At 47.2% G+C, this 12,263-nt stretch overlaps 1 protein-coding gene across 1 annotated transcript; it reads right to left on the reverse strand.

Annotated features, from left to right (window-relative positions):
- Positions 1-4,520: 4,520 nt before the first annotated feature.
- On the reverse strand, positions 4,521-8,795 carry MRPS17 (mitochondrial ribosomal protein S17). Its single transcript, XM_081558173.1, has 3 exons — positions 8,681-8,795; positions 8,027-8,166; positions 4,521-4,941 (listed from the first exon to the last, which is right to left on the reverse strand). Exons 2-3 carry the CDS (start codon positions 8,147-8,149, stop codon positions 4,672-4,674), a joined length of 393 nt encoding a protein of 130 aa, XP_081414299.1. The 5' UTR covers positions 8,150-8,166; positions 8,681-8,795; the 3' UTR covers positions 4,521-4,671.
- Between the last annotated feature and the right edge of the window lie 3,468 nt (positions 8,796-12,263).

The following is a 12,263-nucleotide window of genomic DNA, read 5'->3' on the forward strand; positions in this document are numbered from 1 at the left end:
AGCCGATTTTGAGACTTGAAGCGCCAGCGAAAGGAGTTCGGGGCGCAGCACAGGGTGCGCCAAAGGAACAAAAGGCCAGGCTTGTACGTACGTGGAGAGATCCACAAGGAGAGAGGAACACGGTTCCTGGAGGAATCCAGGGCCTGAGGGGCGAAGCTGGGAGGCGGGCTTCTCCCCAAATACCTTGTTTTGGACTTCGCACCGTGTAAATATATTGACTTTCAAAAATAAACTACGCTTTAATAGAAGCATCCTGGGTGGAAGCATAATGAGGTTCTCTCGTGGTCTCAGAACTCCGATGTTCCTGTTGATCTCAGCACTGGTGGCCCCGTCCTCGCCTGCAAGCAGTCCCAGTCGAGTGAGGCAGGGTGTGAAATGATGGAGTGTCAAGTGTCGAGGTGGAGAGAAGGCAACTGGGACGGGAAAACATGTAACCTGCTCTGGTGCCTGGGAAGGGGAACATAGACTCTGGTGTGCTGGCAGGATAGCTCAGTCCCAAGGGAAGGAGGTGACCTGTGCAAGGAGGGAGGACAACTCCGCCCAGCCAGGAAAGGAAAGTCGCTCAGTCGTGTCCGACTCTTTGCGACCCCGTGGACCGTAGCCTGCCAGGCTCCTCCGTCCATGGGATTCTCCAGGCAAGAATACTGGAGTGGTTTGCCATTTCCTTCTCCAGGGGATCTTCCCGACCCAGGGATCGAACCCAGGTCTCCTGCATTGGAGGCAGATGCTTTAACCTTTGAGCCACCAGGGAAGTCCGCCCAGCCAAGGATACAACTTAAAGGCATGGGTGAGGATGGCACTGTATGAGGAAAAGGGATCCTGCAGAAAGACAAGAGCCACAGGTATACTCATGAAACTGCAACCAAGACAAGGTGGGCAGAGAGTGAGCTAGGTGGCTCTTCCCTGGTGGTCCAGTGGCTAAGACTCCCAATGTAGGGGGCCCAGGTTCCATCCCTGGTCAGGGGACTAGATTCCTACCTGCTGCACTGAAGATGCATGCAGCCAAATAAACACGTAAATATGTAAAGAAGGCGAACGAGACAGGAACGCGGGAGAAACAGGGAGCAGCTCCCCAGCCGCCAAGGGGAGCGTTTCGAGGCCAGCTGGAGTCCCCAAAGAGGAAAGTGCCCTCAGGACTGGGTGGGGCTGGGAGGTCTCTGGTACCTTCTGGTCTCTGCGTGGGAGTGAGGGGGTCAATAACTGGGCTTGTGGGATTGGGCTTGGGAGGTGAGGGCAGGAGGAGGAGGCTCTGACTGGGCCAATGTTCTAATACGTTAAGGCAAGGAGTCGCCAGGGACAGAAATGGGTCCTGTGGACAGAGAAGTGACGGCGGGATCTGCCCCACAACAGGGAGAGGCAAAGGTGAGGAGGCCCAGGCACTCAGGGACAGGAGGCTGGAGGCTGTGTGAGTTCCTGATTCGGCTTACGCTTCATGAGACTGTAGAGGATGCAGAGACCCAACAGGGAGGCTGGGGTGAGCTCTCCCCAGGGTGGAAAGGACACGTCCCCAGTCAGCACTGCGGGAGACAGGGCCTCTTCAAGCCAGTGGCGTCTGTGTGACTTTCTCACACCTTCCCCTGATTTCTCAGTGCTATTTCTGAAGACAAAGTCTTTCAAATCTATTTTCTTGACATGTAAACTTGATAGGCATGTCTTTGCAGACCTGGCTTTTGTGTCTAGTGTTAGGCCCCTCATTCTGCACCTTTTTTTCCACCATCATTTTGCTCTGAAGTTCCATTAACCCTATGCTTTCTCCTGAGGGGAGGGAGGTACTCTTATTTCACAGGTGTGTGGCTTAGGTTAAAATATCATCGGATCAACAGAGGGCATCTTCCTGGAGCAGAATTTTATATCGAGATTGTCAGGAAAAATATCTATGTTAAGATAAAAATGACATATGTGAATACATGTAAACATTTAAAATATTTGAGCTTTTCGAGATAACTTGGACAGGTGTCCTGTTCCCTCCGTAGTAACTGGTACCACATAGCCCCACTTAGATAAAACACTGAGGTGCCTCCCTTCGGCTCACCCTCCCTGGTGCCAAGCCCTGGGAGCCTGGCACGTCATCTACCCAATCTCTATTCACTTCCCTGCCCAACTCAGTTTAGGTCTTAGGACCAGGTCACTGCCTCCCTCTCATCTCTCATTCCAGTCTCTTCCTGTCACTGATGCTGTTATTCTTACTGACTCTTGTTTACTCTTTAAAAATGTTTCATGGGACTTCTCTGGTGGTCCAGTAGTTAGGACTCTGCATTAGCAATGCAGGGGGCTGGGGTCCGATCCCTGCTCAGGGAACTAGATTCCCACATGCCCCAACTAAGAGTTCACAAGATGCAACTAAGGACCCCTCATGCTACAGTGAAGATGGAAGATCCTGAGAGCTCCAACTAAGACCTGGCACAGTCAAAAAATATATATATATTTTTAAAAAGTTACATAACCCAGACTTCCCTGGTAGTCCAGTAGTTGACTCTCCACTTCCACTTCAGGGGGTGTGGGTTTGACTCCTGGTTGAGGAACCAAGACCCCACATGCCTGCATGCTGTGCAGTGTGCCCCCCACCCCCCACCGCAAAATGCTGAGTAACCCACTACCACTTAGAGTATGAAAGTGAAAAATGTGAGTTGCTCCGTCAGGTCTGATTCTTTGCGAACCCATGGACTGTAGCCCACCAGGCTCCTCTGTCCATGGATTTCTTCAGGCAAGAATACCAGAGTGGGTTGCTACTCCCTTCTTCAGGGGATCTTCCCAACTTAGGGATTGAACTCGGGTCGCCTGCATTCCAGGCAGATTCTTTACTGAGCCACGTATAACTCCTGCCTACTTCTCTACCTGAAGTGCTCACCGCTTCCAGAACCCTATGATTACACTCTTCTCTCATTCTTTGAGGACTTTATACTCCCTTCCCCCTGCCTGGAATGTTCTTTCCGCATGCCTCACACACTAATCTGGAGATTCTTCCTTTAAGACTCAATTCTAGCATTCTCTCACTTTTTCTGGAAAGTCACCTAACTTCTCCTGCACCCATGTGCTTCTGTGTTTGCCATGAAGGAACCTGTGCATACCTGTCCAGATTATAAGCCTGGGGTGGGGTGGGGGAGGGAGGGGGGTGGGAGGAGGGCAGGGCCTGCGGTTATTACTGGAACCCAGTGCTTGCACAATACACTTATTAGCTGAGGTTGAAATATGCTCCAAGTCCCTTCTGGGAGCCAGAACACTGAAATGTGTTAACTCAGTGTTTCATCAGGTCAAAAGTTATCATGGTTTATCGATGAACAGCAGTAAAACTCTGAAACTCTCCAACTTCAATGCATGTGTGAAGGACTTCCCTGGCAGTCCAGTGGTTAAGACTCCACGCTCCTGGGAATTTGGGGGAGAATGGATATGTTTATATGTATGGCTGAGTTCCTTCACTGTTCACCTGAAACTGTCACAACATGGTTAATCAGCTATACATCAACACAAAAGGAAAAGTTTAAAAAAAAAAAGACTCCACGCTCCCGGGAATTAGAGGGAGAATGGATACATGTGTATGTATGGCTGAGTCCTTTCGCTGTTCACCTGAAACTGTCACAACATTGTTAATCGTTAATTTGTATAGCTGTATACACCAATACAAAAGGAAAGGTTTTAAAAAAAAGACTCTGAGCTCCTAGTGCAGCAGGCACGGGTTCAATCGCTGGTCGGGGAAATAAGATTCCAGGGTAGAAAGATGCAGCTGAGGGGAAAAAAGAAAATACATGGGTAAGAAATTCCACTACTTCATCAATGTATTGGATTTTAAGAACTCAGTCCTATTTAATCTAGCCCAGGATACAGGATAAAAGAAAAATGATAGAATTTTAGTTTTACTTTCTACATGCCAACATTCTAATTAATACAGACTTTAATCAGATAGTCTAAACCCAAGCATATTAATTGTTTCTGTCTGTGGTTAAATCAGAGAAAAACCTGAATTAATTTTGAATATGTATGATCAAAACTAAATATTCAGGAAATCAGTCCTAAATGTTCATTGGAAGGACTGATGCTGAAGCTGAAACTCCAATACTTTGGCCACCTGATGTTAAGAACTGACTCACTGGAAAAGACCCTGATGCTGGGAAAGATTGAAGGTGGGAGGAGAAGGGGATGACAGAGGATGAGACAGTTGGATGGCATCACCAACTCAATAGACATAAGTTTGAGTAGGCTCCGGGAGTTGGTGATGGACAGGGAAGCCTGGTGGGTGTGCTGCAGTCCATGGGGTCGCAAAGAGTAGGACACGACTGAGCAACTGAACTGAACTGAAATATTCACTTAATGTGGTCTTATCTGTTTATGATCTCAAAAGGTTTTCTTCTCCCAAAATAAAAGTTTTAAGATAAATTCAAGATTCCTTTGAATGAGAAAAAATATATATACCTTCTAAAACAGTGAGCCTATAAAACAATGGTAGTGGATTGCTAGGCATACTCTGTGTAACAGAAAAGTATGTCTGCCAAGAAGAAAATCTGAAACATGACCATAAACCGTTATGAAAAATTATAACAAAGACTTTACTTCATTTACTTTTAGCGATTTCATAAATACCAGATGAGAAACTGGACGGTTTGTGAGGAAACAGAAAAATCTTTCCATAGAGTAAACTTAGAAATTTCCCTTTTGGCTCTGTTTTCCGATCCTCCTTCACTGTGTTGCAGAGAGATTGAGTTCTTCCAGGTTTTTGGCTAGGGGGGTGGTCTCCAGATCAACTGGGCTCTCCAGGTAGGCAGTTCCTGCACAGCGCTTTCCGGTCACTGGATCTACGACTTGTCCAACTTTGAAAACGATCTCAGCCAGTTCATGCTTCACATGCTTTGTTCTCGGGACAGGGAGCGCTTTGAGAAGCACAATATCCCCAACGGTGCACTGCTGGAGAGCATCATGGGCAAAGTAGGTTTTTCGCTTATTAAAATACTGTTGACAGAAGGAGGAAACACATCAGTAGTTCCCATTCATGACCTGGCAAGGTAGTAGAGTCTGAAAAAGGAATGTCCAGAAAACAAGCTGGGACTTGGGGAAAAGAAACAGGTAATATACTTATGGAATCCACCTTCCAAATCCACACTGATGCTGGGAAAGACTGAAGGCAAAAGGAGAAGAGGGCGGCAGAGGAAGAGATGGTTAGACAGCATCACCAACTCAATGGACATGAATTTGAGCAAATTCCACGAGATAGTGGAGGACAGGGAAGACTGGTGGGCTGTAGTCCATGGGATCGAAAAGAGTTGGACATGACTTAGTGAATGAACAACAATATATTTATGGAGGCTTCCAATGCAAAAATTAGCTGCTTAGTTTCTGGAAAACAACAATGACTTTTCCAGAGCTGATCTTGTCCCTGAGTTCTCCAGTCCACTGCCTGCAGTATCCTTGATCTAAATTATCATCCTTTTCTACACTATTTAAACTTCCTGGGACTTCCCTGGTGATCCAGTGGTTAAGAATCCACCTTCCAATGTAGGGGATGGGGGTTCATTCCCTGGTCAGGGAATTAGGATTCCACATAGTTGCCTCAGGGCAGCTATGCCCGAGCGCCACAACTATTGAGCTCCAGTGCTGCAACAAGAGATGCTGGAGAGCCTCAACAAAGACCCAAAATAAAAATAAATAAACAAACTCTTCCTTCCCGGTAGAGTCTTCTCTCCAGCCAAAAAACACCCAAAGTTATCAAGAGAACAAAACGCTATAATGTATGTAAAGTACTTAGCTCCATGCCTCCTCAAAGTATTGCAAACAAGCCACAGAACGAGAACCATCTCTTCCTCCAGACAACCCCGCCACAGCAGGTAGTTCCATTTAACAGATAAGAAAAACAAGCTCAGGGAGGTTAAGTAAGGTGCAAAGCTAGCAAACAACAGCCAGGGGACTTCCCTGGTGGTCCAATGGTTAAGAACCCGCCTTCCAACGCAGAGGGCATGGGTTTGATTCCTGGTCGGGGAAACTAAGATCCCATATGCCATGGGGCAAGTAAGCCCGCATGCCCCAGCTTCAGAGCCGACCTGGTCTGGAGCCCGAGTGCTGCAACTAGAGAGAAGCCCATGTAATGCAACTATTAGTAAGACTCAATGCAGCCAAAAATAAAAAAAACATTAAAAAAATAACAACAAAAAACAGCCAGTACACAAACTAAGGTCTTCTGATTCTAAGACCAATGAACATGCTGTCACTCTTCAGCTTGTTCCTGTAGTTTTATTTTTGTTTTTGCTTTGGGATCAAGCCATTTTACAGAGCTTCGAGGCAGTCAAAGGGCTGGGAGGATAATGAGATTGGCTGTTCTCCTGGCTGCGATTTATCCAGCTTCACAAGATCCTGAAAGGGCCCCTGTATTTTTGATCCTAAATAACAAACAGCACTTGTGCCTACCAGGGTGCCTAACCTTGCATGCAGAAACATCCCTGGCACTTGCCCCTCCCTCCCTAGCACATCTACGTAATCAAGGACTCTGTCCCTTCCTGCCTGAAATCTACCTTTTCCACTCCATCCTCACTGCTCCATGGACTGTTCGGTCCTTTACCATTTCCATCCTAGACATTTGCAATAGCCTCCTCACCTATTTCCTTACCTCCTGTTTCCTTTTCTCATAGGCTGAAATCAAAACTACGACACAGGAGACTCTTCCCACTCCGATTCCAATCATTCTCGCATTCATTCAAAGACAAGGCCTACTTAGTGCCAAGCTCTGAGCTCAACTTTGCCAAAGCACTTGCTGCTCCAGTACAGTGTCATGCCTTTTCATGTGTAAGAAATTAATAAACAGAAACTTCAATTAAACAGGGTCAAGGGACTTCCCCAGTGATCTTGAGGTTAAGAATCCACCTGCCAGGGCAGGGGAGATGGGCTCAATCCCTGGTTGGGGAACTAAGATTCCACAGGCCGCAGGGCAACTAAGCTGGTGCATCACAACTATTGAGCCCACACACAGCAATGAAGACCCAGCGCGATCAAAAATAAATAAGTTACTAAAACACAAAAACAAAAAACTCAGAATTGGGAGACCAGAAGGGGAAGCTCTCATACCCTGTCATGACAGCAAAGCTCAACAGGAAGAAAGATCTCCTTCTTTTCTTTCCCAGCAACAATTCAGCCAACGGAACGCCATAGACTCTTTGTTTACCGTCCCCTCCCAACTTTATGTCCCCTCTGTAAAAGCATGCTCCCCTCTGGTCACCTCCGCTTTTGTGTGAGACCTGCACGTGGTTCATCATGGTTGCAGAGACTGATCTGCAATTCTCTGCTGATCCCAAGTAAACCTCTTTTTGCTGTATAAATAACTGGCAGAGTATTTGTTTTAGGTGAATACATGGCTAAAGAAACTTTCACAAACTATTCACCATGACTGGAATGACCTCCCCCACTCCTCCTGCCCCCAACCTGGTCTTCTGGATAAAATCTTTTTTTTTTTGGCCGCAATTCATGGCATGTAGGGTCTTAATTCCTGATTGAACCCCTATTGGAAGGTGGGGTCTTAATTCCTGATCGAACCCCTATTGGAAGGTGGAGTCTTGACACTGGACCACCAAGGAAGTTCCTGGATAAAATCCTTTTGGAGATTCAGCTTGATCTTATATAATCAAGAATGCTCTTGGGACTTCCCTGGCGGTCTAGTGGTGAGGACTTTGTGCTTCCACTGCAGGGGGCGCGGGTTCAGTCCCTAGTTGGGGAATGAAGACCCCACATGTGGCCTGGAATGGCTGGAAAAAAAAAAATATATATGCTCTCCTTCAGCAACCAGGGAAGGAAAAATGAGTCTTACCTTCTGCTATGGTAGTACTCTACACATAGAGTGTCTATAGCAGTGTCATCAGACTGAATTGAAACGAACTCTGTGCAGTCTCTAAAATGTGAGTGTGAACCAGGAATCATGCGTTGTGTTACACCCACAGACCAGCACAATGCCTGATATGTAGCACTGGCTCAGCCCTGACAGTGGGTTTCTGCTCAGAACCCTGAACATGCTGGTGACTCATCAATGCCATCTGCAAACAGCGATGTTCCTTACCTTTAATAAATAGGGATCCAGAACAAGTCTGGTCACTCTCACTTTAGCAGTTTTTTGCATTGCTGTCCCAATCACCTTACCCACGATCCATTTGGCATGGACGGATGAACGAACTACGGACATGATGTGGCTTTGGTCACCTGAAAATAAATTCCAAAGTTTAGTCTGACGATTGTGACTCACCAAAAGAATTTTGTCACTAGAACCGCCCATGTGCAGAAACAGCTTTTGTTGGCCTTCTGGAATTACCACTTTATAGAGGTGCTTACACGTTTCACTATTGTAATTTTAACCTCAAGCCTCAGTTTTCCCTTCTACCAAATGGGAATAACAACTGGGTTTACTCACAGAAGTGCTTTGAGGATTTAACCCATAAGGCGCACAACAGCGCGAATAAACGCTGGCCTTTGCTGTCGTCCCTATTTCTTTCCATCCCGCTGGGCTGCCTCTCCCTAAAGGCTCAGAGCCCGGCTACTTGGGGCGTGTGAGGCTGAGGCAGGGCGGCCCGGGAGTCCACCCCACCGGAGACCTTGACTTGGCATTCCTTTCGAGATCAGTTAATACTGAGTCCATGTCGCCCAGCCTGGGGAAGGTTTGGGGTGATTGCTCCCTTCGCCCCTAAAACCCGAGGTCATGTAACTCGACTTGACTCGCCTTGAGGGCTCCCACGCTGCGGCTCTTCGGGACCCGCAAACTACCCACTTCTGCGACGGCGTGCGGCCGACAGTCACCTTAGAACTCCACAGTTTCGGCGTACGCCCGGCAGAGCGCCGACCGGAGCGTGATGGCGTCACGTCGTACGCAGGTCGCTCCGCCCCAGGCCGCCCACTCATTGGCTGCGAGTCTTCTCAGTCGTGGACGGGATTAAAGACAGGGCTCCACCCACTCCCCCTTAATTGCAACCGCGGGCTGTGACTGCGCTGAAGTCCGGTGCGTCGGGGACTTGGCCTTTACTTTACCTATTCCACTTAGTTTCTTTCTGGTTTTGTTGAGCTCCCAGACATTGGACAAGGCCTTCCAAATAAAAGGAGCTTCATTCATCAAACAGGAGAAGGCAATGGCACCCCACTCCAGTACTCTTGCCTGGAAAATCCCATGGACGGAGGAGCCTAGTAGGCTACAGTCCATCGGGTCGCTAAGAGTCGGACACGACTGAGCGACTTCACTTTCACTTTTCCCTTTCGTGCACTGGAGAAGGAAATGGCAACCCACTCCAGTATTCTTGCCTGGAGAATCCTAGGGACGGCGGAGCCTGGTGGGCTGCTGTCTGTGGGGTCGCACAGAGTCGGACACGACTGAAGCGACTTAGCAGCAGCAGCAGCATTCATCAAACATTGAAACATTGGAGGCTGCCAAACGCTGAGACTGAAATGCTTAAGCATGTCCACCCCCAGCAGTTGCATTTGAGATAAACTTCTGTAGATCTTTATGTCTGGTATGACTTTAGGTGTTAATTCTCAATATTGTGAGATGGAGAGAAGTCTGATGTGGGTACATATATATGTGTGCCAGTTAGGAAGATCTTAGATGGGCCATGAGCAGGCTGCTGCTGATGCCTTCTCAGATAGAAGAAAGTCTGGGACTATAGGAGGCTCTTGTTAGGCAATTGCTAGACTGGGAGAGACCTAATGAATAGTAAACAACAACAGCGATCATGTCCTTAGATTGAAGTGTGTTTTCAGATAAAGAATTAAGGCCAAGGGCACACTTAGCACATAGATTTAAAAGGAGAGATGGTGATGGGGATGATGTGAGATGTTTGAAATTTCAGAAATGGAAGCTGATTTTCTATAAAAGTGGTAATTATTTTATATGCAGCCTTGCAGGAGGATTCTTTACCCACTGAACCATCAGGGAAACCCTATAACTTTATGTACATTATTTCATATAAACAAAAACTTTTCCAAGCTAATATATTTCCCTCTAGCTATGAACTTAAATCCCTTTCTTTTACAAGCAAGCTTAAAACCTCTCTTGTTAACAGCACCAATAACATACCCAAAGTGATTTTTTTTTAATGCAAATCAAATCATTTCACACCATCAAAGGTAGAATAAACATCTGCTGATTTTTTTCCAACCCTCCTTGGGAGGAAAACTTTCCCTCTACTAATTTAGGTTTGTATTGGTGGTGGGACTGTGAATGAACTGATAATAGCTCACCAGGCAAAAAGACAAGATTTATTCACAAATGCACTCAAGAGCAGATAAAGAGACTCTCGAAAAACTAGATGTAGGGGATATATATCAAAACTAGAAGTGAGGGATTGAGATCAGGAGGAGAAGGGGGCGACAGAGGATGAGATGGTTGGATGGCATCACCAACTCAATGGACATGAGTTTGAGCAAGCAAACTCCCAGAGACAGTGAAAGACACAAAGTTTGACATGCTGCAGTCCATGGGGTCGCAAAGAGTTGGACACAACTTAGCCACTGAACAACATATACTAACTTAATAGGGGAAAGGAAAGAGGGAGAAAGGTCCTCTGGGAAAACAAATGGACTTTTAGACAAGGCAAATGGGCTTTTATGAGAACCACGGAAAGTTCAACACTTTGTGATAGCGTTTGTTCATGCAATTTCTCATCCTGGTGTCAGTGGTTGGTTCACCTCCTTTCTAGCTGGAATCTCCCCTGAGAGGGGATTAACAACAGCTTCACTCTTAGAAAGATCTGCCTGTAGTTAGATAAGGAACACTCTGAAAAGGTTTTTTGTTGTTTATTTCCCTGCATCTGCTGTATCTTCAATGTCCTCAGTTTAAGAGAATCTTTGTACCATTTTGGTGGATTTGATAGGGTACCATCACCCTTTAGTGTCCTGTCTTCTTGGGTGAGAGCACTTTGTGAATTCCTGTATCTGCACTTGTTAGGATTCACAAGGGGCTCATAGCGTATAGTTAAAATATGGCCCATCGTGGTGACCTGACAAACAAGGGATGAAGTCATAGTGGCCACATTGCCCTGGTGGGCATCCTGTTTTTTCCTTAAGGTGATACCCTGTTTTTCCCTGCTGGTGCCAGTTTCTCAAGACTATGTGACCACGCAACCATGAGACCCCATTCACTATGTGAGCACAAGACCCCAGCTGCAGGCTAAAGATAAACTGAGGCCCCCTCCCTCCGGGGCACAATTTCCAATCGATAGGGTATAAGAAGGGTTGGCTGTAAAGGGAGGGCACCGGTTTCTCTCTAAAGCCAGTCTTTTTCTTCCTGTAATAAATCTTCCTCTGCCTGAATGCCCAGCTTGCTATCTTTTTCTCCACGCTCGCCTTACATTTCTGGTGCCAAAACCTGGGAGGGAAGACCCACCACGGCTAGGTTGGCTCCTCTCCTGAGCCCACCTTCAGTGGTTCCCTCCCTTGGACCTCCCTGAGAAACTGGGATGAGCCCCCGGGACGGGACTCTCCACTTACCTTGCTGGACTGACATCCGCACACTGGCTCATTTCATCGCCTGCAGGGGTGAGTTAATTCCTGCTCTCTCAGATCCTCTGTCTCTCGTCTGGTTTTTGAAGCACTAGCGCTAGGTGGAGGATCCCATGGCCCTTGTGCCCTGGTCTCACTTTGAAATAGGGGACGCCCATTTCATGGGAGACCCTGTCGCTGTCTGAGAAGGCCGTGAGAACGGGGACGCCTTTTCTTTCGGACCTTTCTCCTCCTTTTTTTCACTCGCCCTTGTTTGCCCTCCCTCCTATTCGACTATAATGGGAAATTCTCAGTCCCAACCTACCCCTTTTAGCCCGCCTTCTCCAAAACCTAAAAAACCTTGGGTTTTCAAGGAGCTGCTGCTGCTGCTAAGTCGCTTCAGTCGTGTCCGACTCTGTGCGACCCCATAGACGGCAGCCCACCAGGCTCCTCCGTCCCTGGGTTTCTCCAGGCAAGAATACTGGAGTGGGGTGCCGTTTCCTTCTCCAATGCATGCATGCATGCATGCATGCTAAGTCGCTTCAGTCGTGTCCGACTCTTTGCGACCCTATGGACAGCAGCCCACCAGGCTCCTCTGTCCATAGGATTCTCTAGGCAAGAATATTGGAGTGGGTTGCCATTTTCAAGGAGAAAGAAGGCCAAAGCAACTCACTCATTACTCTAACACTGTATGGCCACAATATCGACTGGATAATAGGGCCCAGTGGCTAGAAAACAGAACTCTCGATTACACTACTTTATGGGACCTCGACAACTTCTGCTGCCTCAATGGCAAGTGGTCAGAGATCCCTTATGTTCAGGCTTTCTTTGCTGTC

Source organism: Giraffa tippelskirchi, chromosome 13, assembly GCF_054371585.1.
Source record: "Giraffa tippelskirchi isolate mGirTip1 chromosome 13, T2T-mGirTip1v1.2.pri, whole genome shotgun sequence".
Taxonomy (NCBI): domain Eukaryota; kingdom Metazoa; phylum Chordata; class Mammalia; order Artiodactyla; family Giraffidae; genus Giraffa; species Giraffa tippelskirchi.

Excerpts from the sequence above, each read along its gene's own strand:
- MRPS17 (XM_081558173.1), bottom strand. The coding sequence starts at position 8,149 with ATGTCCGTAGTTCGTTCATCCGTCCATGCCAAATGGATCGTGGGTAAG. Across the intron at positions 4,942-8,026 it reads TGGATCCCTATTTATTAAAG|TATTTTAATAAGCGAAAAAC; the intron begins GTAAGGAACATC and ends TTCTGTCAACAG.